General features: G+C 35.5%; 1 protein-coding gene and 1 long non-coding RNA gene across 7 annotated transcripts in view; one reads left to right on the top strand and one right to left on the bottom strand.

Moving 5' to 3' along the window:
• Positions 1 to 26,908, top strand: part of LOC147653021 (uncharacterized) — an 84,705-nt gene that overhangs the window by 6,110 nt on the left and 51,687 nt on the right. Inside the window, exon 1 of one of the 4 annotated variants that reach the window (XR_015286831.1) lies at positions 16,143 to 17,882. The exons of 2 other annotated variants lie outside the window; for them this stretch is intronic. This is a non-coding gene — a long non-coding RNA (uncharacterized LOC147653021). Of the gene's footprint in view, positions 1 to 16,142; positions 17,883 to 19,462; positions 19,542 to 26,908 lie in introns of those variants that run through there. One more of the 4 variants, XR_015286832.1, reaches the window with a different exon arrangement.
• Positions 2,419 to 25,986, bottom strand: PDLIM3 (PDZ and LIM domain 3). 3 transcript variants are annotated; one of them, XM_023925051.2, is made up of 8 exons: positions 25,496 to 25,783; positions 20,100 to 20,251; positions 18,441 to 18,525; positions 12,585 to 12,652; positions 9,310 to 9,573; positions 6,553 to 6,680; positions 5,316 to 5,427; positions 2,419 to 4,409 (listed from the first exon to the last, which is right to left on the bottom strand). In XM_023925051.2, the coding sequence occupies exons 1-8, from the start codon at positions 25,586 to 25,588 to the stop codon at positions 4,220 to 4,222; spliced, it is 1,092 nt and encodes a 363-aa protein (XP_023780819.1). In that variant the 5' UTR covers positions 25,589 to 25,783; the 3' UTR covers positions 2,419 to 4,219. The 3 variants fall into 3 exon arrangements, with proteins under 3 accessions (XP_023780819.1, XP_023780820.1, XP_086745182.1); XM_086889056.1 differs by lacking the exon at positions 12,585 to 12,652 and adding an exon at positions 13,106 to 13,293 and having other exon boundaries at positions 3,530 to 4,409; XM_023925052.2 differs by lacking the exons at positions 9,310 to 9,573; positions 12,585 to 12,652 and adding an exon at positions 13,106 to 13,293 and having other exon boundaries at positions 25,496 to 25,986.

Below are 26,908 nucleotides of genomic sequence, written 5' to 3'. Positions count from 1 at the left end.
TTTTGTGATTTGTCACTCTAACACAGCTGTAATTTTGTTTGCCCTGTATAAACCAGTATTTATTTAAAGGTTTATTTTGGAAAACTGTCCTCTCCTGTGCCGAAGAGAGCATTATTTTTCATAGTAATATAATATACAATCTTTCAAGACTAGTAAAAGCTTTACTGGTCTTTGGATTATGCTCTGTTGTGCAGAGAGGGAAGATTAGGTGGAGTGCATGCAACTGAAAACACTAAAACAAACATGTGCTTTACCATACATAGAAACAAAATCTTTTGTGAATTCATTGTGTAGATAACATTTTTTATTCAGCATATGCTGTGGAGGCAAAGACTTTAGTTGATGCCACTGACCATAAACTGAAGCATTGTGTTTCGAAACTTCATGCACTTAGAAAAAAAGAATAATCTGCTTGTGGAGATTTCTTGTTAACACTTTCAAAGAAGCTATCTGAATAGCTTGTTTGGATGACAGGAGGAAAAAAGAGGAACAGAAATGGGTAAATCTGCAGAGCATGGTTGCCTTCAGAGAGAAAATTTGCTGGATACATGCCAGCAAACATTGTATTTCCCACCATTTCATTTATGAATGTATGAACCCACTAGAAAAATAATGGTCTTGTCCTTGTGAACGAGACCCATAAAATGCAGTTTAAATCAATATGTAGTTTTTAAACAAGCTGGGGCTATACTGAGCTGCAGAGAGTTATTCTCTTTGATATGGTTTATAGAAAATTGAACCAGAAGTCTTGATCAAACAGCTCTGAGCTTTGAAACATCTGAAATCAGGTCCAATTTCTGAGACTGGATAAGCAGTCAGTAGTTTAATTTCTGTTAAGAAGCCTTTCTGCTATGAAACTTGCAAGCAATTATTAAAACTAGGTGTGTTTTAAAAGGCAGAGGGGCAATAGGAGCAGGTCAGTTGGTATTGAGGCATCTACCTTAACACATTTCAGGCATGCTCTGTTCAGCTCTAGTTCGATTCTGTGGATTGAGTTGGTGCCATTCATTAGTTGGTATGCATTAGCAGTGCTCCCAGATCACAATCTCTGGTTGAATTTCATCCTGAAGGAAACCAGTTTGTTCACTCTGAAGTTGTGCAATGTGAACCAAAATGCAGTCAGTGGGAACAGTGGGGGGTTTACGTTCTATAGCCCACTTCTGATCTGAACAAAAGTAATAATCTAATTGTTTAGGTGATGAAATGTAGTTGAAAAAATGAAGGGAGCTATTTAGTTGATGGAAACAACACAATTTCTTTAAGATACTTTAGAGTACTTTCTAAGATTTCAGATTTTTGGCAAAACTGCGTTACTTAAAAGACCAAAAATATTTGTCTTGGAAGAATTGATTCAAAAGTAACATGTAAGTTAATCTATGCATGTATTTTCAGAAGTAATTCTTGGCTTCCTCATTTGGAGTATTGCATTTTCTTATTAGTTCTTAACATCTCCCAGCACAGCCCTGCTGTTATGCAGCAGTAGCATAGCTAGGGAAAGCTTTTCACACTTGTTGATCAACATCTGAAAAGTTGAGATGAAAAGCATGTGAGGTCACCCTTCCTACCTTTTTCTCCAGCTAAAAATAAATGTCATGCCTGCCTTTGGCTTGTAATACGTGTAAGAGTCTAGGCACAGCTGAGAGGCATAGTGGCATTAAGCTACTATCATGATTGACAGGCTACACTATTCTGAAGCTGGAAGATAAAGGGGGTAGATCTTTAGGTGGACACCTTGTGTACCAGGAGCCAATGACACCCACTGGCATAAAGAATTTGACCTTCAGGATGCAATAGAGACAACTGGTGTATCTTCCTCTCACATTTAAAACTATATACAGTTCTCCCAGACTGAAGTGACTGTGGAATGAGATTTCCTATTAATCTTCCCTATCAGGATCAGAGATTTCAGAATCTGCATTAACTAAAATCATGGTTTACTTGATGTTATATTGTTGCATGTGTTTTCATATAGGTCAGTATCTGCAATGAGATAGGCTTACCTTTTGATTCTATCAAAGCCACATCCAACTTCAAACTCCCCAAAATAGCACTACATGATGATGCAATACCACTGAACTTACCCCACAGCTTTAGCATCAAGTCATGTTCTATGACTTCCTAACACTTCCTGTATCTGCATTTCTGAGAGTTTCCCCACATTTACAATTGGTATGTTTGGGGTGTTAAAGAGAACAATTTTGAGTCTTTAGTTTGGAAAGCACATGATCTTGTTCTGTTTTAGAAACCCCTGGATGTGTACTCAAATGCCTAATAGAAAAATTGTCTTTCATTCTTGCCAGGGATTTGATCAATCCAAAGCATACTGCTCTCTCAGACTGAAATCCAAACCTCTGTTATTGTCAAGTCACTTGACACACTTGCTCATTTTCCATACCAGATGAAAAGAAACACAGAATATTTAGCATATGTAGTAGATTTATTTTTGCTTTTAGTTACTCCACAAAGACATAAACATTAAACAAACATTTTAAAACACCAATGACATTTTAAGTTTGTAAAAATAGACATTATGCACACTCTTATTTTCAGATTTATGGGCTTTATCAATGGAAAAATATTAATACTACAGGTTTCCTCCATAATACTTGAGGACCAGAATTATGTTTTGTGCCCAAAAATAATTCAGGAACTAACCTTGAAAAGGGTGCAACACTTTTCTTTTAATCACTGCTTTTGATATGGAAATGTAAGAAATGAAGTGACACATTTTTAAAACTTTGAGTTCTGAAATAATACTTTAAGACATTTTGAAAAGTCTTTGAGTATGTGGACATTGTATTTCAATCTTCAGGACTTGTGAATTTTAAAAATAAATGTAAGGTATGTATAATTTATTTTGATTCCATGTTCTACTTGCATTATAGGCTTGTTACATTATAGAATGGGAAAAGTATGTAAGATTCTTTGTCACTGGGTTGTTATTTTTTTTTGCTAGTGTTGTGGACTTGATATAAAATTTTGTAGATTTTTCTACTTTTGGGTGGGTTCAAAACACCCCAATAAAGCATTTATGACTTGGTTTGGTATTTTCTAAAAGTGCTAAGTATGGTTTGCCTTTTAGGTGTATTTATGTAGCTGACACCTACCAGAAAGCAATGAAACTTGACAAGTTTCAGAAATTGATTACAATTCAGTTTGGGTTTTTTTTTTTATTCCTTAGAACTTCACTAGGCTTTTTGATGAAAGACCTTGCCTTTGCATATTTTAATTAACATTTATTTTTAAAGCTGTACTAGCTTTAATTTACCAGCAATATATTGTGATGATATTTCCCCATTGTTTCTATTATGGAAATTGAGTGACGGAGATACAAAAATCCAGTATCATTTTCTGCAGAAAAGGTTTAAAATTTGCTTTCATTCTCAATTCAAAATGAATTCCTGTTAGAGTGTGAGGTTCTTTTTACAAAAAAATCCAACAACTTACGTGTGTGCATCCCTCAGAATAATCTTTTGCAAAGAGATGTGGAAGTTGATATAATTTCAAAATCATTAAGACAACGCAGAACTTTTGCTTTGCTTCATACTAACCAGTCTTTATTATACTAACCATTTTATTGCGTGACTTGACATTTATTTTTTTATCACAGTTTTTGCATCAGAAAATTAAGGCAATATAACCCCAAATTCAGAGCAAAGTAAGCAAAACATGTTTGGGGTGTAACATATTTGTTAATGCTAGTTGAATAATAGCAGACATGAACAACTGCTTGTTTTGTACTAAACATATAAAATAGCTGCTTTTCTAATGACCTGTCAAGTTTTTACATTTATTGTGGCCCAGCCTGTAAGACTTTGATGGTGTTGGTGTTTGCACAAATACTTAATTTATATTAAAAATAATGTCTTGGTTACAGCACTTATGTATATTATAAATATATATATATATATATGAACATAATGCTGTAGCATTCATGTAATACCTCAGCTGTTTCACTTTTTGTATTCCAGGAGAGCTGTTTTAGTTTATACTTCCTTGAGTTATGTTGACAGTTTTAAAAACAATATTTTAGCAGAATTTTGCTGGTGTAATGTGCTATTGCTGGCTAATAAGGACTTCCACCTCTCTCAGAATCCCACAGGGAAAGGTTTAAAAGCTGCTACTTTGGGTTTAGGCAGAAGTCCTGACACTTGTACTGCAGTTCTAAGCTGGTAAAGGCTCTTTGTGTGCATGCATATGTTTGTGTGTTAGCCTAAGACTAGCATTTTGGGTAAACCGTAACTGTTTCGTACCCCTCCGGTGGCCTCATGCGGGCGCGTGCGTGAGCTTCACAGTACAGCTGGCCCTCCACAAAGAAATAGCCTTTTTGTTTCAGGTTGAGATCGCAGTCAGAGCACACAAAGCATTCTGGATGCCGGTATTTATCACGCGCCTTCACCACCGTCCCTCTGTATGGAAACAATAAAAAGAAAAAGCCCAAATTAATTCATATGAATTTAAAATGACAAAAGAAACTGCAGCAACCCGGTCTATTAGGTGTGCCTACCCATGGCAGGAGGGTTGGAACTAGATGAATGGAATGTTCCTCCCAACTCAAACCATTCTATGATTCTATGATTCTATGATTCTATGATACAAAGTATGTTCTAGTTATTTATTTTAAAGCTTTACAGTTGTTGATCTTGGTTTTAGAAACTACTGTATAATTTAAGGTTGGATGTTGAGTTTGAGTAGGTGACATAAAATGTAGTAGAGTTGATCACATAATTCATGAGCACTGGAAAACAAATTTTAAGAAACATGTTAGTTTGGTTACAAGACAGAAAGCACAAACTAACCTATCAAAAGGGTGGCAAAATGGCTTTCAAAACCACATTCCTTTTTCTTTGTATCTGTGTTTTCTCAGTACATCATTATCTGTGTTCTTTGCTGAAGTTAGTGATGTCAATCAGGTAGAAATCTGATTGTTTTAAAATAGTTCTACAGAGCTTTCTGGATATTCCCACTGGATTGGGAGAAGGATGTTTTGCATTAACAAGAAATTTTTGAGAATTCACAGCCTGACACAGTACAGCATGGATAACTGCTGGTTTCATTAGGTACTTCTTAATGGTTGACTTGCAAAAGGTCCTCAGAAATCTCAATTAAAACCTCAGTGGTACTTTGTCATAACTTATGTAATCTGTATTGAAATTGTTGAAGGTACAAGTTCTAATTTGACATTTAGAACAATGTATTTTTATATCTTGTTCTCTAGAAGCATTATGGGAACACACTTCTGTAGTTTGCAGGGGTGTTTGGGGATGATGTGTGCTTGAGCTGGGGATTTCTAAAACGAAAAAGAAACCACTTACAGAATCCCACTCCCACATTTGTCACACAGTGGCACTTTCTGGACACCAGGCATGGCAGTAGGTATCTTCGTTACAGGTGCTTTCACACTTCTTGTTCCCACAGGGCGCCCATCTGACAAACAAAACAATCTTATTATTGGGCTAATATAAAAGCGTCTGGTGCAGTTAAGTACTTTTCTGCAATCTTCTGTACTTTCTGTACTGTACATACACTTCTGGATGTATTTACAGGCTTTCACTTACATGAACAAACAATGCAGTTTCACTAGAAAAGTTTGGTAGGCCAGATTCCACATCTTTGGAATCAGGAGAAATATTGTGCAAGCTGTAGTCAAAAGCAAGTACAAAAAAGATTGCATATGCAGTGCTCTCTGCCTCATGGACATCACCAAATTTTCTGAGAGTAGGTCTTGGATATAGCAGTGAGGCAGGAGGATTGGGATTTAACATAGAAACATAACATAATCAAGGCCTACTGTCAGAAAGCTTCTTATTTATATAACTAACCATACAACAAATTGGAAAGATTAGTAACGTGATATGAATATTAAATAATAGCAAAATATGAGAAAATGCTAAGTAAAATCCCACAATGATATATATGCAGACAATTAGATGTCTTTATTCCTTCTCTAGTAAATATTGATATAAAAACATTAACATTTAAAATATTACCTTTTAGGTTAATTTTGGTTGTATTTTGCTCTTTATGCTTATTGTAAATATAACAAACTCGCAGCCTTTAATAATTTTATTTTTGAAACTTCTTCATTTGAAGGAAATATGGCTGTAAATTAAATTTTCTTCTAAGTTTTTATTTAGAATGAAGAGGAAATAGGCTTTGAGGGGAGTTGGTTTAAATTCCTCTTTTCCTGGATGTGGAAGAGAGTTTTCTTTCTTGGTGTCATGAATATAAGCACCTTGTCCCAAAAATTCTCACAGATAAAATTTTATTGTTCAGTTAAAGTCAGCTTTGGATATTAAAGTTCTTAAAATCTGAGAAGAGATTCTAGAAAATGTGATCAACACCTGCATTGTGTTCACAGAGAAGACTGCTTGCTATACAAGCAAGGAGGTGAAATGTCAGGAGACTGGTGTGGTAGCTATAGGGTCTGGAATGATTTGGGCTTTCAGAAATTTTTGTATCTCTAATCTTTCTTATTTTCTTCATGGATTCCCCCCTCCCACAAACATTTTAAAATTATTTGAACAGGTAGAATATGTTGTTTTTAACCACCTTCCTCGGAGACTAAATTCTGGAGCACCTTAAAGGAGCCAGACTGGCGCGGCTGACTGGGCTCCTCCTGGTTGGCGTGCAGCATCTTGTACACGTCAGACTGAGACACTGAGTTGGGAGATGGGTCACTGTATTAAGGGGAGGAAGAGCAGATAAAAACAGTTTATCAAACATAACTCTAAAGCAGTATCTCTACCAGGCATAGAGTATGATTCAGGAAACAAACATAAAGACAGCGTGTTCCTGCAACTATTGAGAACCTTCCTTCCCGGCAGAATTGCTTTACATAGCCTCCTTTTGATCTAAAAAGTGCTGAAAAAAATTAAATTAATGCAATTGTTACAAACATAAATCTAGAAACTCATTCACATATTTCCATAATTACTGTTTTGGTTCTACTGGCTTTTGAGAAAAGGCCATTTAATCTCAAAGTAGTTTCATTCCAGTAATCATCTGCTGTTATTACCAGGTGCTCATTTCTGTGGTATCCAGAAGTCCCCTTTTTGCAGCAGCTGCTCTCAAGAATGTTGTTAAAGTCAGAGCTCATGCCTTTACGTAAGGTTAGCCAAAACCTAACAAGTCAAATCTTTTGGACAAATATGATTTCTAAGTTAGCTTGATCACTAGGTAATATAGCGATTATTTGGCTAAAATAATTGTTATTTACTAAACTTACAGAAATTAAAAAAAGGAGTGAAATAAGTATTGAAAAATAGGAAACATTGTAAGGTGAATACTGAAAAATAGAAGTTCTATTTCTTAATTTAATACAAATTAGATAAGGCTTTCTTTTGCAATGGCAATGTTATGCTAAAAATATAAAGTAATTTATTGACTAAACAGCAGTTTATGCTTGAATCTCAAATTTCTTGTGAGACAAAGATTTTACTAAGAATATTTAATGGCCTTTTAAACTCTGCTGAATATTTAAAATTGTTCATGATAAATGGCATCCTAAATAGTCGAGAGGAAGAGTAGATAACTATATACACTGACCGAAGTTCGATTGAATATCTGGCATTTGTAAATTTGATACACTTACTGGGGGTGATCAGAAACATCCAGATTTACTTTGATGAAGTCTGTTACAGCTACACGCACAAATATCCAGTTTAAATTTCCTGTTGCAACTGGCTTCCTACTGTCCACAAAGAATTAGGCTGGGGTTGGCATTAAATGGTTTGGTTTCTTTCCCAGGGTACTATCCAAGCTTCCACATGGCCCAGTAAGAGCAGCAGAAGTTGGACAATGACCCTTGTTGCTTATTTTTTGTGGCTGAATTTTTTGATCTTCATCAATCAATAGATTTCTTTGAGCCATCTTTAAGCTGGTGAAAGAACTACCAGTTTCTTGTCCTGTCAGAAGCTTTTAATGAATAGAAGTCGTGTAGTTTTTATAATTCTTGGCAATATTTAATAAAAACCCTTAATTCTCTCCTCTTTACTAAAATAAATCTAAATATAAAACAAGTGATAATGCAATTACATACAGAAGGCAAAAAAACCGCAGACACAAATGTGTCATCTTAACATTTCGTAGTGCATACATAGTGAAAACTGTCCCACAGCAAGAGTCATTTCAAACGTGCATAGAGAGAGTGGGTTCTCAAAGTGGCAATGTCACAAGCAGTGTGAAATCTGATTACTTTGGGCTTAATCCATTATTTCACAATAATGAAGTGGAAAATTTTTCTTTTATGTTCTTTAATTTTTCTGATTGAAAAGAAATATTCAAGCACTAGAGTGGCTTCACTCTGAAAAGACTTCATGAACTACAGTTTTCATCAGAGAGGATGAACCTAAATACTTTTATATAAATAAATTTTTTTTCTGTTAGTAGCAGCCAAATTGCAAGGTGCTGAAGAAGGCTCATTGGTGCTAGTGACTATTGCTTATTTAAAATATTAGTAATTAGCTGTAGTTTGCACCATATATATTATGAATTATTAACTTAAGTACTGTTGTGAAACAGGAAAATAGGTTACTATTATGCAAAGGTAAAGATAAAGCAACCTAAATGGTGAATTGTCTCCTGAAAAAAAAAAAAGAGTATTTTAAAACTTTTTATTGTATAATCATAATTGTTGTCCATATACATAAGTTTCCTACCTGACTTTAGTCGTGCACTGAATAAATTCATAAGTCATACATGGATTTGTAGGCCTACTGTAAATTCCGCCTCTTTTTGTATGAGAGATTGTTATTCTGAATGAGTTGTCTAGAGTGGGAGTTAAGTATCCAGAACACTATGACCATCTACAATATTTCCTAATCTTCGTCACCTGAATTTCAGCAGAGGAAATAAATTTTATTTATTATTATTTTATGAATTATTAATAAGAGGAAATTATTAAATCATTATTAGATAAATATAACAGCAATAAGAAGTTTTAAATTTTGGAGGGAATCAGAGTATTGATTTGGAATGGTCAGTTAAGTAATAGTCCAGGTAGTATCATAGTTTTTTATTTATTAGTTGCAATCCTAAAATTATTACCTATGAAATATTTATTTGTATGTTCTGAAGGATTTCTTTCATACTTTGTGTTAAAACACAGAAATTAATGTGAAATTAATTAAAATTGTTATATAATTTACAGAAATTAAAATAATATTTTAGTGAAAATATTGAATGGTATTTAATTACTTGGTTTCTGTCTAACCCTTTTCCCCTTTTTCATAGAAACAGTGTGATACTATTTTTTGGTATATTTTAAATTTGTGTACTCATAAATATTATAGATCCTGCTCCAATTACCTTATGACAGGTGTTTCCCCCAGAGCTGTAGAAACTTGGCCTTGCAGTGTTTCCATGATATTGTCATCTGAGTACAACTGCATAGGTGTGTTAAACTGAGCGTGCACGATCTTGACACCGGGAAGCTCCATTTCCAGGGGAACGTTAGGGGCTATCTTAGACACAGCTTTCAGCTCGGTGGGGCAGATGGAGCTGACCGTGCTAATTGAAGAGGGGGTACTGCGCCCACTGCCACAGTCCAGCCCCGAAGGAGTGCTGCATCCACTGTGTTCATGGCCAGAGTGCACGAAAGGGTGCAGTGGGCATTGGATTATGGAGAACAGAGACAAAAGCACAGGGATACGGTGATGTTAACAGGGCTGAAAAGCATAAATGGAACAAGCTCCAAAAAGCAGAAGTACAGAAAGTAGAGAAAAGCAAAAGTGTGTACTCATTGGTGATAGTCTTCCTATATAAAGTATTAATGCCAGCTATAAAGCAGTCCTTAAAATTCTGGCATAGGTTTTCTTTAAAGATAGTAAAAATCCTTAGATAGATTAAATACAGTATAAAACATTATTTTATATTTTTAATGATAGGTTTTATTGAGGAATAATTAGGCCTCCCTAAAAGTCTTTGTGCTAAGTGAGTAATTCCTATAATCTATAAAAAGGGTAGCAGGCAAAGTTTATGTGATTTATCCATGTCAGAGACAGAATAAACACTGGCAGCACTGGAAGAATCCTAGAGCCATCATTCCAGTTCTGTACCTCACAATCATCTCACCACACTGCTGAAAAACTACTCTGAAGCAGTGTGTAATAATGAATGTGACATTTCCTAGAGTTCCTTAAATTCTAGAGTAAGATATTTATGACTCTTTTAAAGCTAGTTTAACAATTTTTTAAAAAAAATATTTGGTGATCATTGTAAAGAAGAAAAGTTACTAATATATCCAGGCTTACTTTTGCTTTTCTAAATTACAGTGTTTCCAATAGAATGCAAAGTGGTCCTTCACAAGAACAATGGGTGCATATTCAGAGAATTAATTTCACTGCGTTTGAAGTAGACTTTACATATAATTTATATCTAAAAAATAAGACATACACTTAAAAAAAATATTAGTGTTGCTTGACATTACTGAAGTTACTGTATATCAATTCAACAAACCTGGAAAAAGATTAGCAAAAAATGTGAACATTGGACCCGAACTCTTTTTCAGTATCACTAGTTTGAAGGCTTCAATCTTGTCTGCATAGTACCTCAGAGGCTTTCTTTGTTATGGGATATTTCTTTGCTGTTGCTGTGTAACAGCCCATAACCAAATCTTTCTACAATCATTGGGTTACCATTTATGTGATATTCTCAGCTGTGGGACAATAAATGCTTCATCTCTGTCCTCCAGACTGATATCAGGGTTTTGGGCAGTTCTTTCCAAGAAACAATCCTGTGTAAACCTGGGACAATGCTCTGTTTCCCAGTTTGATAGTACAGAACTCCTCCCAGTGGCTACTCTGGAGCTAGAAAACCCAAAATTCTCCCTTTGATTCAAAGCAGAATTTGTGCAGGACCACTTTCTCAAATTTCTAAAGGGAAATATACATTTTTTAAAATCAAAGACATGTCAAACAAAAGCATTCCTGAAATGGTAGGCAAGCCTTAATGCAAATAGAGTTATTCATCATCACCAAGCATGAGCCAGCCAAAATATTAACACAGGGCAACATAAATATTTGTGTGAATTTTCTTTTAGAAGAAATAATACCACCTTTAGATTCTGCAGTAGAATAAGTCAGTGCTAATAGTGTTAGTAAATGGGATGTAGCAGGAAAAGACTAGAAAAAGCACAAATCTCACTCTTGCTATGTCAAGCCAAAATAATACTAAAGCAGAATAAATTATAGGTAAGAAATGAATACCCTATAGTTATATATTAAATACAATTTCCAGTTAGTTTCACCAGAGTAAAGTCCAAAATTATGTCCAATGTCCAATCCATTAGCTCAAACCCACGGTCCACAATCATGCCCTTTTTTAGTCAGTCCTGTTTAGCCTCTGCTGTCTGTCCTAAAGGGATATTTAGAGCTGAGGTGGTAGGGCTTTTTTTTTTCCTGTCTTTAGCAATGGATTAAGTCAAACTGATGAAAAAGTAATAGAGAAACTGTGACACCAAGGTTTTGTAGATGTAACACCCTGTGTCAGAGATTCTGCAGTTTGCAAGTGCAGCCCTCCCCAGTGCTAGAGCTCCAGACAGACCTTGCCCAACTGAAGTTCTTAAACTTGTTGCATTGTGGTCAGGATGGCTTTTGCAGTTAATTTTCTTCATCATCCTGGTAAATGGCCATTTACTTCAACAATTTCATGGAAAATACTGTTTAATTTTTATTTCTGAATTGTGAAATTAGGCTTTTGATACTCATTTGACACTTCACAATTGTAATAGGTGCTTGTGAAATGGTACCTGGTGGTCCTGAAGCCAGCTTTGTGTGGTACCTAGTGGTCCCACAAACTACTGCTGCTAGAAAGGATAAAAGATCACATCACAATGTGTTTCATCCCTCAGACGCTTTTGAGCTTCCTTGTGTTTTTAGCCACAGAGTTTGCATTGTTTTTGTCCCCTTTGTAATAATGGAAACAGTAGTAAGGAATTCCATTACCAGTTAAGACAGAGATTTATTACACTGAAATGGTGGATGTGAATATATATGATTTTCTGCATTGGAACTTCACAAATCTGTGGCATCAGTTTTCCTACTTCTGGCACAGCAGTAGATTGCCCTCTGGAAAGAGATCTGCTGAAATGCAAATTTGAAATCTCTGAATGGCCTAGCTTATACCTATCTTTAGCTATCTTTTATTTATATGTAGGGTATCTTTTATTTAAATGTAATATATATGGAATATGTGGCTATCTTTTATTTACAACATTAACAAATTACACTGCATTTGGTCAGAAGAAGTTCGCAGTGCCAAAGATCTGTAAGTGTAAAATATCTGGTACTGCTCTGTAAACTGGATCATGGCTGCAGTTACTTCAGACTCTGATCAGGATAACAGATGGGAGTGCAGATCTGCCTTCTTTTGTAAAGAGAAATTTGAATTTGAAGCCTGAGCTCTGAAAGTGAAACATTTAATTATTTTTGTTTGTTTGCTTTTAATTTCAGCATTAGGCTGTCTAGTACTATAAGTAAATTTCAAATGCTTCATAATGCTTAATTAATGTCAGTGGTGAGTATCTGTCCATTAAAAGAGGAACACCATGCATCAAGTCCAGCACAGCACTCAAAGTTTATAACCTGCTCCGGCCTGAGATTATGAAAGGTTTGGGCCGAATATTATGCTTGTGTTCAAAGTAGTTGATATCCTGTAAAGAAAAAAGATAAATAGATTTCTTTGGCCTACAAATGCTTATTTATCCATAATGCTTTTTCGTTTAAACATAGCTAAAAATGTTTACAAATTTTAACCATGAAGTAACCATGTTTAGTTTGTTCATTCCTGGTGTTCAAAATACAATCACTGTAGTGTTCGAAGCATTCAGAGTAAAGTGAAGTTACAGGAGAGAAGGTGGGAGGGTAATGTTGCAGCCCAACACAGAGGGCAAAATTTAGCTACCTGCAGCAGTGCTACTAGAAAGCTGAATGAATAGTTCTTGGTGTTGGAAAAAAATGTTACCTTGAGCAACCTTTTTTTGAATAATGTATAATCTCCTGATTCTCAGAAAAAAACAGCAAGAGCTGGACTTTAAAGTTAAAAACAGAACAGATAATGGTGTACCACAAACGACCACGTATCATAAGTAAATTCTAATACTCACTTTTGCGATGAGTTAGGAATGAGACCCCTCAGTTGTCCATGAAGCGCGTCTTGAATATTGCCAGATGAATAAAGCCCAATTGGAGAATTATAGGAGGAGCTCACTACCTGTCTTTTGTCATCAATATTTGCTGCTGCAACAAAAGGCTGGGCCCTTCTGTTGTGAGCTGTACCAATAGGCTTGAATTCCTGTACGTGATAGGCAGACAAAACACACAGAGCTACAATGCACACCAAAGCTAGCAATGAGTAAATCTGACAACACCAGTATTGTTAATAACTGCATTTTTACTTTTGCAACTCTGTTATTTTTTAACTGGTACAAGCATATTATATTTTTCCATGAATTTTGGTTATATTGCTTGAGCCATACACATTAATTTCCCATGTCCAGGCAAGCAGAAGGCTTAGAAGAAATGGGAGGGATGAATATTAAAGTGACCTTTCATATTCGTCACTAGATTTGACACTGTTTACATTATGCTTTTAAAACATTTAATGTATGCTTATCTTAATTTCTTTGCTTTAGTACTGCTCTCTAGCTTCTGCATTTTCATCACATACTGATAGAGGGACTTCCAAAAGTATGATTTTATTGTGTCTTACCTAGAAAACACATAATTTTTAATGCTTCTTTTAACTGAAATTAAATCTTGAACATACTTCAGGTTGAGGACATTCTTCAGAATGAATTTAATTTTTAAAGCATATCTGTGTATCAAAAATTTCACTGCTCTGTAATTTAATGTGAAATCATCATAAATAAGTAAAACCCAGAAATGGGTAAATTTGAAATCATTCTGCCTGTGTGCCTGTATTCTGACATACTTTCTCCTTTTTTTGTCATTGGCCAAGATAATTTCCTCAGTTTGTGGAATTCAAATGGTTAAGGTCTGGAAAGAAAATCTTTGATGATCTTTCAGATACCTTAAAATGTCCTTATTTGGGGGTTGGCCAGGAATGATGAAGACTTCTGACTGCATGAAAATTCACTTATTTATATTCTGTGTATTTATTACTCCTAAGCCTCAGAAATAAAGACTTTGAAAAAAATGATGTTGCCATCTGCCAAGGGTTTTTTTGCCTTTTACCCTAGTGGGTGAAGAACATTAACTGCTGCAGTCCATCACCTTGTCCTGATGACATGTGGCACTCTTTGAAAACAGTGCTGTGAGAGCATTTCAGCTTCCATCCATATGGAATAAATAGCTTTTATTTCTAACTAATAGGTTTCTACAACCTGAATTGGTCTTTTCTTTAGAGACTTCAACTTGCAATGTTAAGATGGCACAGGTCATTAACACTTCAATTTTCCTAGAAATCTTGTCCAGTTCTCCAGTTTGGGTTTGGTTTTGAGTACAAATGTTAAACAACAGTTTCCAAAATATGTTTAGGATCAGACTAAAGAAAAGTCATGGATATATAGAATATGCAAACAGAAAATGTAAACAGTAAAAAGCAGTTTTATTAAATGAAAATGTGTTGCAGCATTGCACTTTAAGAGACTACTGAAAGCAGTAATCAGATAAATGAGCACAAAGGTTTTACTTGCAATTCCTTCTTTCTGTCTGATAGAATGGAGTTGCAGTTAACAAAATGTATTAGTAAATGGAAATAATCTAATAGTTTAGGATCATGGCTACTTAATGAAAGATATTAATGTCAAAGTATTTAAAATTGATTCAAATCCATATATGATGCAGAACGAACAAAACCAACTGAGAACATTGTAATTTCATCCCCATATTTCATTTCTCATAGAGAAATGAACAGAAGATGTGGCACCATAACAGCATGTTTACAATGGAACAGTTGTGAAACAAATATTTGCAGTTAGTGAGACTTAAATCCTGCTTTCTTTATAACTCATCTATTAATAAAAAATGTCAGTGACAGAACATACAGCAGCAAAAACAGTCCAGCTCTTGTGTTTATTTGATATCATCGAATGTGTGAAAAGTCCTCTTTTAGTTCAAAAGCTAAATGAGAACTGGAAGTTGTTGAAATTTCTAATTAGGAATATGGGAGAATTACAGTACTTAATTTTTAATTGTTTTTTCCAATTGACAGATTTTTATTTTTTTTTTCAGGGCTAGGTACATTTTTGCATTGATACAAGTATCAGGAATAGAAATAATGTAGCACCAAAAGCCTGTACAAATTTATCCATCACAGCCCATATAATGGCATTCCTTGGGGTAATTGCTGTTACAGAATACAGATGTGTACCTTTTGGAGGTATCATGTGACTAAGATCTTTATCTTTGAATGGTGTTATAAAGATGGGTAGATCTTCAAAACTAGCCCAGGACAATTATATTGTTTCAAAAATTGATTATAGATGGTAATAGACTATAAACTTCTTAGAACAATGGGATATGTTTTTCTTAGATTTTTATACTTATCTACATGTGTAATAAATCTCCCAGGAATGTTTAATCTCCTTCATGGCCAAAAGTCTAGTTTGACTGAACAAAATGTCCAAGGACAAAGATAGAAGTAAGAAAGAGAAGTTCAAATAAAAACAATTCAAGAAATTGTGGTAATGAAAATTATTTCCAATGAGGTTAAAAGGATTGTAACAGAAAACATTCATGAGTCATTGTATTCTTTTAAACTTACAATATAGCAGAAGGTATTTTAAAAATAATTTTATGATACAATTTGCCATTTAGATTTTTTTTTTCTCTTTCTACTTATACTTGTTGAGAACCTTATGTTCTAAATTGCTTTTATTCAGATTACAGTGTGATTGTATTAGTAATTCTTCAAGTGGTCTGCTATTTCTTACTATTTATCCATCACACTATAGGTTACTCCAGACTCAAAATCAGTGTGGCTGTTTTTTGTGGGGGAATGTGTAGTTTTCAAGAGTGACTCTCAGTCAGGCACTTATTGCTGTAAATTAGAATTGTTGCCTCAGTTTCCTCTTCCCAGATTTACAAATAATGAGAGCTTTCACTGTGCTCCAACAATTGCCTGTATCAGTCTCCAAATGGCTCTTGGGAGATTCTCAAGAACTGCTGACTCAGAAGTTTGCTACAGTGTGAAGGTTCCTTGTTCCATAGCTGTACGTTGGCAGAGTATTTAATTGTTTATCAGGTTTCACATTGCCATCTCCGTGCATCTGGAGAATAATTTTCATTCATTGAAGCTAAAGTAAGCATTCTTTGGCCAATTATTTAGCCACATTGCTGAACAATTTCAAACAGGGTTTCCATTAATTTGTAATTCTCTTTTATTAGCTTACAGATTTGAATTAGGTACTTATTAAGGAGATTGTGTATATTGTCATTTGTTATTGTTATTTAGCTGGATTCTAATTTTAAATAACTGACTTCTCTTAACTTTCTTAGTGAATACAGAAATTTGATGAGAGTGAAAAAAATCTGATACATTCATAAAATCCATGACCTTTTGGGTAATTTTGGTTACTATATAAATAGAACTCAGTGGTCTTCCATTTCTGCACACCAGTAAACATATGCAATACTTCTGAGTAAAAGAGTTTTACATTTGAAGTAACAATTTCTGCTTTTGCATTTTTCTCCATTCATCCTGGCTTCAGTCCCTGTATTTATTGTTAGAATTCAGCAGACTCTCATAAGACTTGGACACAGGTAGTAGTTGTGCAAAAATTTGTCATCTGAGATTCAAGAAACTTCTTACTGTTTTTTCTGCTGGTATATGTGCTTCTGCATCTCGTGTTGTGACAAAATATACTGTAAAATTTAATTTCAAATCCCAGCAATTGTAGAAAAATAGGCTATATTTATTTTTTATTCCTCAGGAAGAGACAGATACTCATATGGAAGAATTTAATCTAAAATGTAAAACATTCCAGGAACGGTTTAGTATGTTTGTTTGCAAACATTTCTACTTTTATGGTACCTACTATTTATTAAATATACTCAGTACTCCTGAACTTCCTAGGAACGAAAAAGATACATTAAATGAAAAGACTGTCCGTTTAATCTAGGACAAACAGTTATTTCTGATTGCCCAGTGGAGACTGCTTTTCAATAGTCTGCCAAATAGCACTTAGTGAATTCTTGTAATCTATTTTTAAGGAACCGTCCTTTTTAGGAATGCAGCTTTCACGCAGAGGGATTACTCTTGTGTAATGCATGCCTGCATGGTTTTCTCTATAGTTTTTTAGTGAATTTGTTCCATTGCTAGTCATAGCAATCCGTAATGTGTATCCTAGCTCTTCCACAAGGATATGCATTTAAAATACTTTTGTTTCTTCACTATGGTATTCCTGCTGCTGAAGAGGCTATATTGTTTCTGATGGAGTTTTCTGTGTCACTTAATGCAAGTCTTAGATCAGAAAGAAGAGAGAGAAATGCAACACTGAAGTGCTGTATTCATGTTGGGGAGCATCTCCGTGAAAACAGAATTGGTGGAAATACTTAGTGCACAGGGTTTATCAAAATGGAATCTAGACTTTTTTTTCATCTTGCATATCATAGAATAAATACTTTGACATATTTTCTTTGAACCTGGCCTTCCAGGATCAGCAGAATATTCTTCCCTCCCTGCTCTTGAGATAACAGCAAATGTTTATGTAGGTTAAAGAGGAATGACAAAGAAATAAAGTTATAAAGTTGATAAAGAAATAGTTGTAAGCAGTACCTAGCTAATTCACTATTAGCAATATAAAGACTTTGACTCATAGTAGCTTTTTCCTTTTTTGAGTTTGAAAAGAGAGATGGCTGTCGATTGATTGGATTTGCTTTGGCCATATACAACGATCAAGACTTTCCTAGTCAGAAGTGGTGAGTGATTTGCTTATTGACCAAGTACATGGGTCTTGTGTAAGTATGTAAACTTCAGTTCTGTGGCATAGTATAAAAATGTATGGAGGTAAAGAGATCCAGCTTTTATGGATCTCTCTGTTTAACTGACTACATCTAAATGAATTTTGTGATCTGATGAGTTCATCACTTAAATACTTGATATTTATTCCCGACTGAAGAACTTCCTCATATGACGAAGAATCTCTAAAAGAGTTAAAGCAACTTAAACTGTATCAGAATAAGAGAACATATTTTATTTCCATAATAGAACTATGGTGATATGTGGACTCTTAAAGAAAAATGAGAATTTGTTATAGCTTCTTAATGTTTTTTTTTTCTGTTATAGCTGAAAAATCAAAAACACTGAGTCAGATAAAATGGTGTTCCTGAATGTTATAAACATGGTGGTTCATATGAGCTTAAACTGGCCAATCATGGATGAAGTTCTAGTTAATGAATTTTAATGACCACAAGAGAGATTATTTGGTGTTTAAAAAAGCAAATAGAAATGGTTAGGTAACTTTGCACAGTTCATACCTGAGGTTCAGCTTCCAAATTTATCTTGAAGGGATGTGCTCTGCCATCTTCTGAAACTTGTGGGGACCATAACTTAGTTCCTGCCCTAGAAAGAAAGAAAGAGAGGCAGAATTTAAACAATTTGAATTCCTACAGAGTTGTGTATGTCCCCATAAAATATAATGCAGCTTGTAAATCTGTAGGGTTTTTTTTAGTGTTTTGACATAAAAATATGTTAATGATATGTAACTGATATGTATAAAATGTATTTACATTTTAAAAAATTATGTATCCTATTAACAATGGGAAATAGGTTCTTAATAATTACCAAACACAAAAGGAAAGGGAAATCAGTGCCTTTCTGACCTGAGCTGACCAAACTTTTTAGTTTTATTTTTTTAATGGTTGCTAGAATGAATGTTGGGTCCTCAGAATATTTTATATGAATAAGCGAGTGTATTAGTAATCATCCTAAACATCAATTCATTTTTCTTTAAAGACCATAATTTCCATGTCAAGCCTACTTTTCAATGCTGAAGTACAACCTAGATATGCAAAGTATGTGCAAGGGGAAATTGAAGTTGCACAGATGATTCTTTCAGCCACGTAGGCAGAAGTAACAAACACAAAATACCAGCTACAGTTCTGTTTTCATTGACAAAGGGAAATGTGGCAGCTAATTTTAAAGTAGCATAATAGTAATTTTAAATATTAATCTGATGCTACTTGTTATATATTCATTTATAACATTTTGAAATTGGCTTCCCAACATAGTTGTTAAATGGCATATATCAATCTGTAGCGGAACCTTGAGTTAACAGAAGGAATTTTTAACTATGGTGTGTGCTTTAGTCATTCAACAATACTCCTTAAAAAAAGAGAAACACTTCTGTATTTCAAAAGAAATATTGCAGTCAGCTGCAATAAAGAGCTGTGCCTCCTTGAGAGCCTCAGGTTAATCAGCCCTGTCTTAGTTTTGGAGACAGCTTGAAAGAGTGTGCCAAGTGGTTCTGATTACAGGCTGAGCAAACTCAGCTGGAGATGTGAAGCTGCAAGTTGTTTATTTTCCTGGCTCTAGTAGAGAGAAGTGAACACAAAAGTTTCTGGATTACTGCAGTTTAGGTAAGACAGTGTTTCTCAGTTTTATTTTGAACATTGCTTTGAAAATCCTTTATGAGGCTTAATATGTTGTGACCAAAGAGATTGATTTGCTTTAAACTCACTCCTTTGTCGCCCCTTATGAAAGTGACATGATGTTGTTTTCCCTAACTGGGATGATACAGTAGTGGCTTTATGTGTGGTTGAGAGGAGGCAGTGATAGGCACCTGTGGCTGAGGGAGTGTTAGAGCAGAGAGGTCACTGAGCAACTGACACTAGATGCGGATTTTATTATTTCCCCAAAACATGAAGAACTGCTTGCTTACTGACAGTAAACAGGATTTGTGCAGTCAGCAGAATTGCAGTGTGAATAACCTGAGGGAAGCTGTTCTTTTTGTGCCTATAAAGATGAGTTCTGGGGAGTCTTGCTTGACCTGGAGCTTAAGAGGTAGGTCTGGTTGCTTGTAATTTTAAGGATCTTGGGAACTTCCTCAAACTATTTGAAATAGTTACACCATATAATAATTGTACTTTTGATTGAGTAGTATCTTCTTTAAGCAGTAGGCAGACATGTACACGTACCTCTCTATTTTCAAACAAAGCTGATGTGTAGCTGCTTTAATTCTCTCCTGGGCATCATTATGTGTCATGTTCTCTGTGCCTAGACCATCAATAGCTATAATAACATCACCAGGGCACAGGTTGGCAGCTGAAGCCTTGCTTCCAGGTGTAATCTGAAAAGACCAAAATGTGACTGCTTAATCACCCGAAAATTGCATGCCCAAAATTGATAGAGACAATGAACTTCATCACATTCCCCTATTTCCTGTTGGATGGGGGAAATATTTCGCCAAAAGTTCTGTAGTTCTATTGTCAGGAAACTATATGAATGTTTTATTCATCATAACTCCAAATTAGATAGAAATTATCTTCACATTTCTGCATTAGTTTCCACTCTGATTTCTGTAATTACTGCAACTCATCTTTAAATCTTCTTTCTCCACTGCTATTATATATATAATCTGGTTGAAAAAAACCCAACACATCAAAAGAACAAACAGCAGAAAAAAAGAACTGGCAAGAAAATGTGTTGCTGAACTCCTTAAAGTGCTTAGGTTTAAGTCCCATGGCATTTGAGTAACAGTGGCCCTGATCCTTCATGGTGGTCTGTGTGGTGCAATTCATACCTTGTGTACACATACCACCATCTGTGACATTCACAGAAAATAGCCCATAGCTTATCTTTATATGCTTGCTTTTTTTTTTTTTTGTCTTGTTGACAAATTTCTGTATGGTTGTGAAAATAATTGAAATGCAAAAAAATTTTGCTTTAAAACAACTACTGTATAGAGGCCATGACCTTAGATGTTACTGAAGCTTGTTCTAGGATTGCAGGCCTCTATTTGCAAGAGTTGACTTCTCCTGCCACCACAACACACATACCATACACAACACAGGTCTTAGGTCACTGAGTGGGATGTCTGTCCCTTACGTGTGTATTGCCATTTTAGGCAACTCTTGATTACCTAGACGGCGACATGAAATTGATGCATGTAGCCCATAAGCTTCTGAAATTCAGCTCTTGAATAGCAGAAGGGACAAGTTGAGTCATGCAAAGTAATATTAGCTGCCTATATGTAAGTAGAATAATCCCAGTGTGAAGGAAAAAAATGTCAATATAGTCTTATTTCCAAAAGCAGTTCTTTTATCTGTGTCATATATTAAATGAAAAAGCTATTGGAGAGATTTCTTTCTCAATGTGGGTTTTGCTGTTCACAAACACTGTGAGTTCTGTTCAGCAAAAGCACATCTTATCTTGACTGGAAAACATGCTGTGGAGACATTATTCAGCTCTGGTGTTTCAGTTTTCCAGCAAAGGAAAAGAGTAAGCTGCCCAATGTACTTCCAGCATTTCTAGTTTTGGTGAAGCTGGCAGACTTGTCTCTGAAGGGGACACTACTGTCAACATAAAAGCCAAACAGAAATTATTTTTAATATAAGTTGCACTGTATTAGTATTAAAATAATGGCAAAAATCAGTGAAGAAGTGTTGCTCTCTCCTCCTTCCATCTCCATTAGGTGAGTCTGAATGATCAGAGAGATTGTTTGGTGAGCTCTTTTTCTGCATTCCCATGTGTAACCTTATTTTTGATACCACTGTAACAAACTACAATGCATGTGTTATTACCAAGTCAGGCAAACTTTCCAAAGAGGTGCTTGTGGCCAGCTGCAGGCTTTTACACCCTCACTTTTCCAAAAAAATGGACTAGGGTACTGTGCGCTTAACAAAGTGTTCATGTGCCTGAATAATCTGTTTGAATATGAATCGAGGAAGTTTATCAATTCTAAGTCTGAAATTTCTAAAATGGTCTGCTTCTCAAAGTTCAACAGCTGCAAGTGTAAGTGATCAACACTGAGACCACTTACACCACTATAATAAGACAGGGGTTAGAGGTGTGATTATTCTTCTCCCTTCAAGGTAGAATTGCTCCTGATTTAGCTTAGCATGTTGTGAATATGTCTGCAATGACAAACTGCAGCAGAATTCCTCGTGTTCCAATGTGACTGTTGATGCTTTAATACCTAACTGGGCAAACCAACCATTCTTGGTTCCCTCTCAAGAGTAAGTTAGCTGGTATAACCCTTATGGAGGTTACTCTGCAGATTATGTTTTTTGCACATCACAACAAATCATCTGCTGTACCTGTGACATACTGCAGCAAAGCCTTGAGATCATGATCCTGCCTTATAAAGCAGCGTATCTGCCTAGCACAGTACATTCCCCTGCAGCTGTATTGGTACATTCCCCAGCAGAGAATGCCCTGCTCTGTGTTGCTGCTAAATCCCTTGGCTTTTATAAGTCATCAGCGGCTGCAGTGATACCACTTAGATGTTTGAATGGGGTTACCATCATTTGGTGGGAATGAGGAGGGAAAGACACAGGGGTCTATATTTCCTCTTCCTTGGTTGAATTGATCATTGCCAAGCTTCTGAGATGTGTCTCTTGGGCTTTAACACCTTGATGGGGGTGCTGAGCTCTACATGCCCAGTCCTGCTAGGGTGCAAAACAGGCACCTGCCCTGCAGACTGTGTTTTATAGAAAGGGACCACATTGTGCAGTGCAAGGTATCATGGGTAAGATGTTGATATTGTGGGTACCTCAATAATATAAGTGGTACTATTTCTTAAGGACTTACTAGTGACACATTAACTGTGTATTTTGAACACTTAGAATTCTGTTCTGACTGTAGTGTTTGTTGCTCGTTCACCCTGGCTTCATGAGGTAAATTCTAGTGTTGCTTTGGGAAAATTTTTGCCTTGCTCTTCAGGCCATGTCTGCATGATAAGCCTGTTACTCTTTTATCCTGTGTATCTTGGATTTGGATAAATACAAAAATATGTGTTGATCATTCAGATGTTACAGACTAATTATTTAACCACATGAGGGTCAAATGTCTCCAATGAAACTTTGAAGAAAACCTCTCTTCATCTGATAATAGTCTTGAAAATCTTATCACGTTGCACAATCATAAATATTTCAGGCCCTGTGTTTTCTGAAGAAAGTTATGAATGTCTGCGGACAGAGTGGCTAAACATAAAATTGAGTTGATATGAATACTTGCTTGTGATTGGTAAAGTTCTATAAAAATAAAATAGAACTTAAATCTAGAGTTGATAATACTTTACCATTCTCTCCAAATTGCACAAGTTTCAATTGTTCCTGTAATCAATTCCATTAATGCAATTTATTTCCATCCATGCAAAGTTCCAAGGATTTTAATATTTTCAGTCTTTGTAGTTAATTTGTTGTTTCTGACTGTAATAGAACTTGAATGTATTGATTTTTATTCCCCTCCTGTCCTTCCTCACTCTCAGTGATTACGGTCTGTAGTTTTTGCATTTGCTTGAAAAAAGAACAATTTTCACATGAGCTTTTGAAGTGACATCTGTTCTTTAGACAGGTGGATAATGATCTCTTAAGTCATCTGTCTCTCTTGACAAGTCCTGATAAAAGCTGTCTCTTGTTGAACAAGGATGTAGCCAACCAATCTTGACACCTGTCCAATTATTTTATTCAGAATATATTTACAAATAATTTCTATTTATGGTTTAGTTTTTTTCTTGTCAGGACAGTTAAGCCTAGTATGAATGGGCTGCTTATGATAACTTTTACAAAAGGAACACCTAGGCCCCAAGAAGCAAGACTGGTGAATCTTCTGAAATGTTCTCTATTTCTTAAGGGATATTGCATGAATACATATTGAAGGACTCTTCTAAATTTATGCAGTGGCAACAAAAATATTAACTTTAAACAAATTTACTGTTAATAATCTTAAGCCTTAACTAAGTAAATGTGACCTTTTTTCATATATATATATATATATATATATATTCATTGTAATACTTGAAATGTGATTTTGGGCATTTCTGTAATATGCCAGAAACCAAAGGCTTATGTCTTGTGAGGCATTTGGTAGGTATGAGTCAACTGCAAAGTAATTTATTCTTTAGAAAGTTATATTTATAGTAACATCCTTTGTTATTGCAGTTTTAAACTTCATTGCTCTTAATCTAAACACAAAGAAAATACAAACCAGACACCGCTAAAATATTTTTCATTAGAGATAATGGAAACTATTTTTCTTTTAGAGGCCCATAAAAGGCAATGAAGGCCCTAAAACAGCCGGAGATTTTTTTTAATTCAATGTTTCTCTCTCCTGTTTCTCCAAAGGCTTTGCTATATTCTGTGAGTATTTGTTCTGTAACTACATTCAGTCAGATAATAGCATTTTGATTTACTTATATTTAAAATACATAATTTTTTTAATGCTTTTATAAACCTTGAATGAATGACTAAGTTAATTTTTACGAGTTAATACTGAAAAGATGGCCCTTAAACTTTCTACTGATTCTTGTTTGGAAGCGTATTTACTGCAAGACATCACTAGTGGTATCCATCCTTCAAGGCTTTTGACGTTTACTCAATACCAGGCATAGTGTATATAGTGAGTCATAGTGTAGGGATTTTTTTTTTAAACAAAAAAGGAAAAATGAAACAGAAAAACCATAGCAATTTGGAGGTTCATGGAACACATATTTGGTGTGTCTAAGGTCCTGAAAAGCAGTAGAAATATAAGGAGAATTAATTCTAGCCTGGTGTGCATTGAACACAATTAAAAACAAAAATTCTCAAAATATGTATCCTGTCTTTTGAGCAGATCTGCATCTGTAGATGCAGGGCAGCTGACAGTGTGTTGTATGCTACATTGATCGAGTCACTGATTTCTTAAATTGCAGCTAAAATCCATGAAAAATAATGAAGGCTCAAATTCTTGCCATTTATTGAGGGGGGGGGGTGGTTAAGATAAGCTTTTAGTTTCTAAATATGGCAAAACTCACCAAATAACTATCTCTTTCATATGCAGGACTGGATAACTTTCTAATAACTCACTCATTTAACATTCATGGAAGTGAAAACTTTCAGATATGTAAAAACAGGTATTGTTGCCTTTTCTGGCAATAAACAGAACTTGGTTTAATTAAATAAGAGTCAGATAAATTGGCAAAGCACAAACTCCCAGGCATGAGGAGCTGCTGCCAAGCAGTCTTCTCCCCCAGTGATCAGAGAGGCTAGCTGTGGAAAGCACAAAAGTGAGGTCCTGCTTTTAGTAGGTTTAAATGTTAATTTTGAAAGCCTGGGAAATCATGCCAGAGTTTTTCTGCTGCCAAGGCACTTGAATTTAATTTTGAGACCTAAGTAGAAGTGCAGTTAAAGTCTCTTAGACCAATCACAGGAACATGTCACACAAAACTTGTAAAAACTTAGTATTCAGCTGGCTCTCCTCAGAACTGGCAGCTACTTTTTAATCTACTCACAGCTTTTTCTGCATCTCTGAACTCCAGAAAAGTAAAAGACAAAAAAAATCTACAGCAACTCTTAAATGGAGTAAATAGAAAGGAAATGTAAAAAGTACATACCCTGGTTATGATTAAGGGTTGGTTAAAATCTATTCCTCCTGAGAGCCTGAATCCCCAGGGTGACGGTCCTTGGAGAATAACGTTTTGTGGCATTGTGGACAGATTTTCCTTGGTTAATGTTCTTTTTTCCTTGGGTCCGTGTGAGGAGTTGAGCTATAGGAGGAAGGTTGCTGTCAGCAGAGCACCTGCCAGACAGGGCAGCCGACCTTTTTTACCTCCTAAGAAGTTTTACTCATTCCAAAGCTGTGGGCACTGCACTTTATCCCTACTCTTTGGGTGACGTCAGTCAGTCCCTCGGCTTCTCCACCCACAGAGGGGAGTATCAAACTCTGACAAATAAAGCTTGAATGCTGGAAAGCTTACAACAAATGCATCAACTTTATCTGCTGCTTTAGCTTCCCCTCAGCCCGACAATCAGTAAGCTTCAGGATGCAGCGTCCTTCTGGTTTCTTAAAGCAACCTTGCTCACTTGATATCACGCTGTTTATGTTGCCTGTGTTTGATTCAGCTATGCAGTGCAGTGCTTTGACTTTGCACATGACTCTGGTTCATGTCGACAGAAATACTAATAAGGAGATTTCCCTCTCAAGGTCTTCTTTGTAATGTAATAGTTTATTGCATTAAACACTCCTTCCAGCCCTTCAGCTGCATTTTTTAGATAGTCACTTGAGACCATGGCATGTACCAGTCCTAATGCCCTGAAAAATCTGGACTGATGTCATACATATTTCTCATACTGTGGAAGAGAAATGTGGTATTAGGTGATGATGTCCTTTTTTCTTTCTAGAAATCTTGGCTTTCTAAAGGTAGTTGTCCTTTACTTGTGGCTTGCTAGTAGTAGTAGTGTTCACCAGAGGTTTTTGTAACTGTGTTCTTGTCAAGAATATTTCAAAGATATGCTCTATTATTAAAGTATAATTCACATCCTGATCAGAATGAAACACATAGTAGTGACTCTTTGAAAGTAAACCATCAGAAAGGGTATCTGTATCACAAAGAGCTTGCAGGGTGACAGTCAGCTGGTGGGGACACAGCTTACCTTAGGAATGTGAAGGAAGAAAGGCACATTTAAAGAAATAAGGCAGGTGTTTAGGTCAGTGGTGTATTAGTCTTGATAGCTGAAATTCTTTAGTGTATTTTGAAGTTGAGGAAAAGAATCCTCTCATTCCTTCTGAGTGGTGTACATACTCTGGTATGTCCTAACATTTTGAGACTGGTTCATTATATGCCTTCAAAGTATTGCCACTATACAGTTCATCCTGACAGAGTACACTGTGTGTGTTCAAGGTCAGAACTTATCACAAAGTACTACTTCAGTTTCTTACCTTTTCTCCTCTTCATGATTATATGTTTTGAGTGAAAACACCCTGCATATTTGGTACTCTGTTCACTCCACTTCTCCTAGTGAATCCT

The sequence above is a fragment of the Cyanistes caeruleus genome, chromosome 5 (assembly GCF_971803275.1).
Source record: "Cyanistes caeruleus chromosome 5, bCyaCae1.hap1.1, whole genome shotgun sequence".
NCBI lineage: Eukaryota > Metazoa > Chordata > Aves > Passeriformes > Paridae > Cyanistes > Cyanistes caeruleus.
Note: the sequence above shows the minus strand (reverse complement) of the source record. Positions and strands in the feature narration are given on the sequence as shown.

What these genes read in the sequence shown, in the direction of transcription:
- PDLIM3 (XM_086889056.1), bottom strand. Translation starts at nt 25,588, where the DNA reads ATGCCACAAAACGTTATTCTCCAAGGACCGTCACCCTGGGGATTCAGG. An exon ending in AACCCTTAATCATAACCAGG is followed by an intron (nt 20,252 to 25,495) that starts GTATGTACTTTT and finishes TGGTCTTTTCAG; the next exon opens with ATTACACCTGGAAGCAAGGC. An exon ending in GAATTTAGTCTCCGAGGAAG is followed by an intron (nt 5,428 to 6,552) that starts GTGGTTAAAAAC and finishes TTTGTTTGTCAG; the next exon opens with ATGGGCGCCCTGTGGGAACA.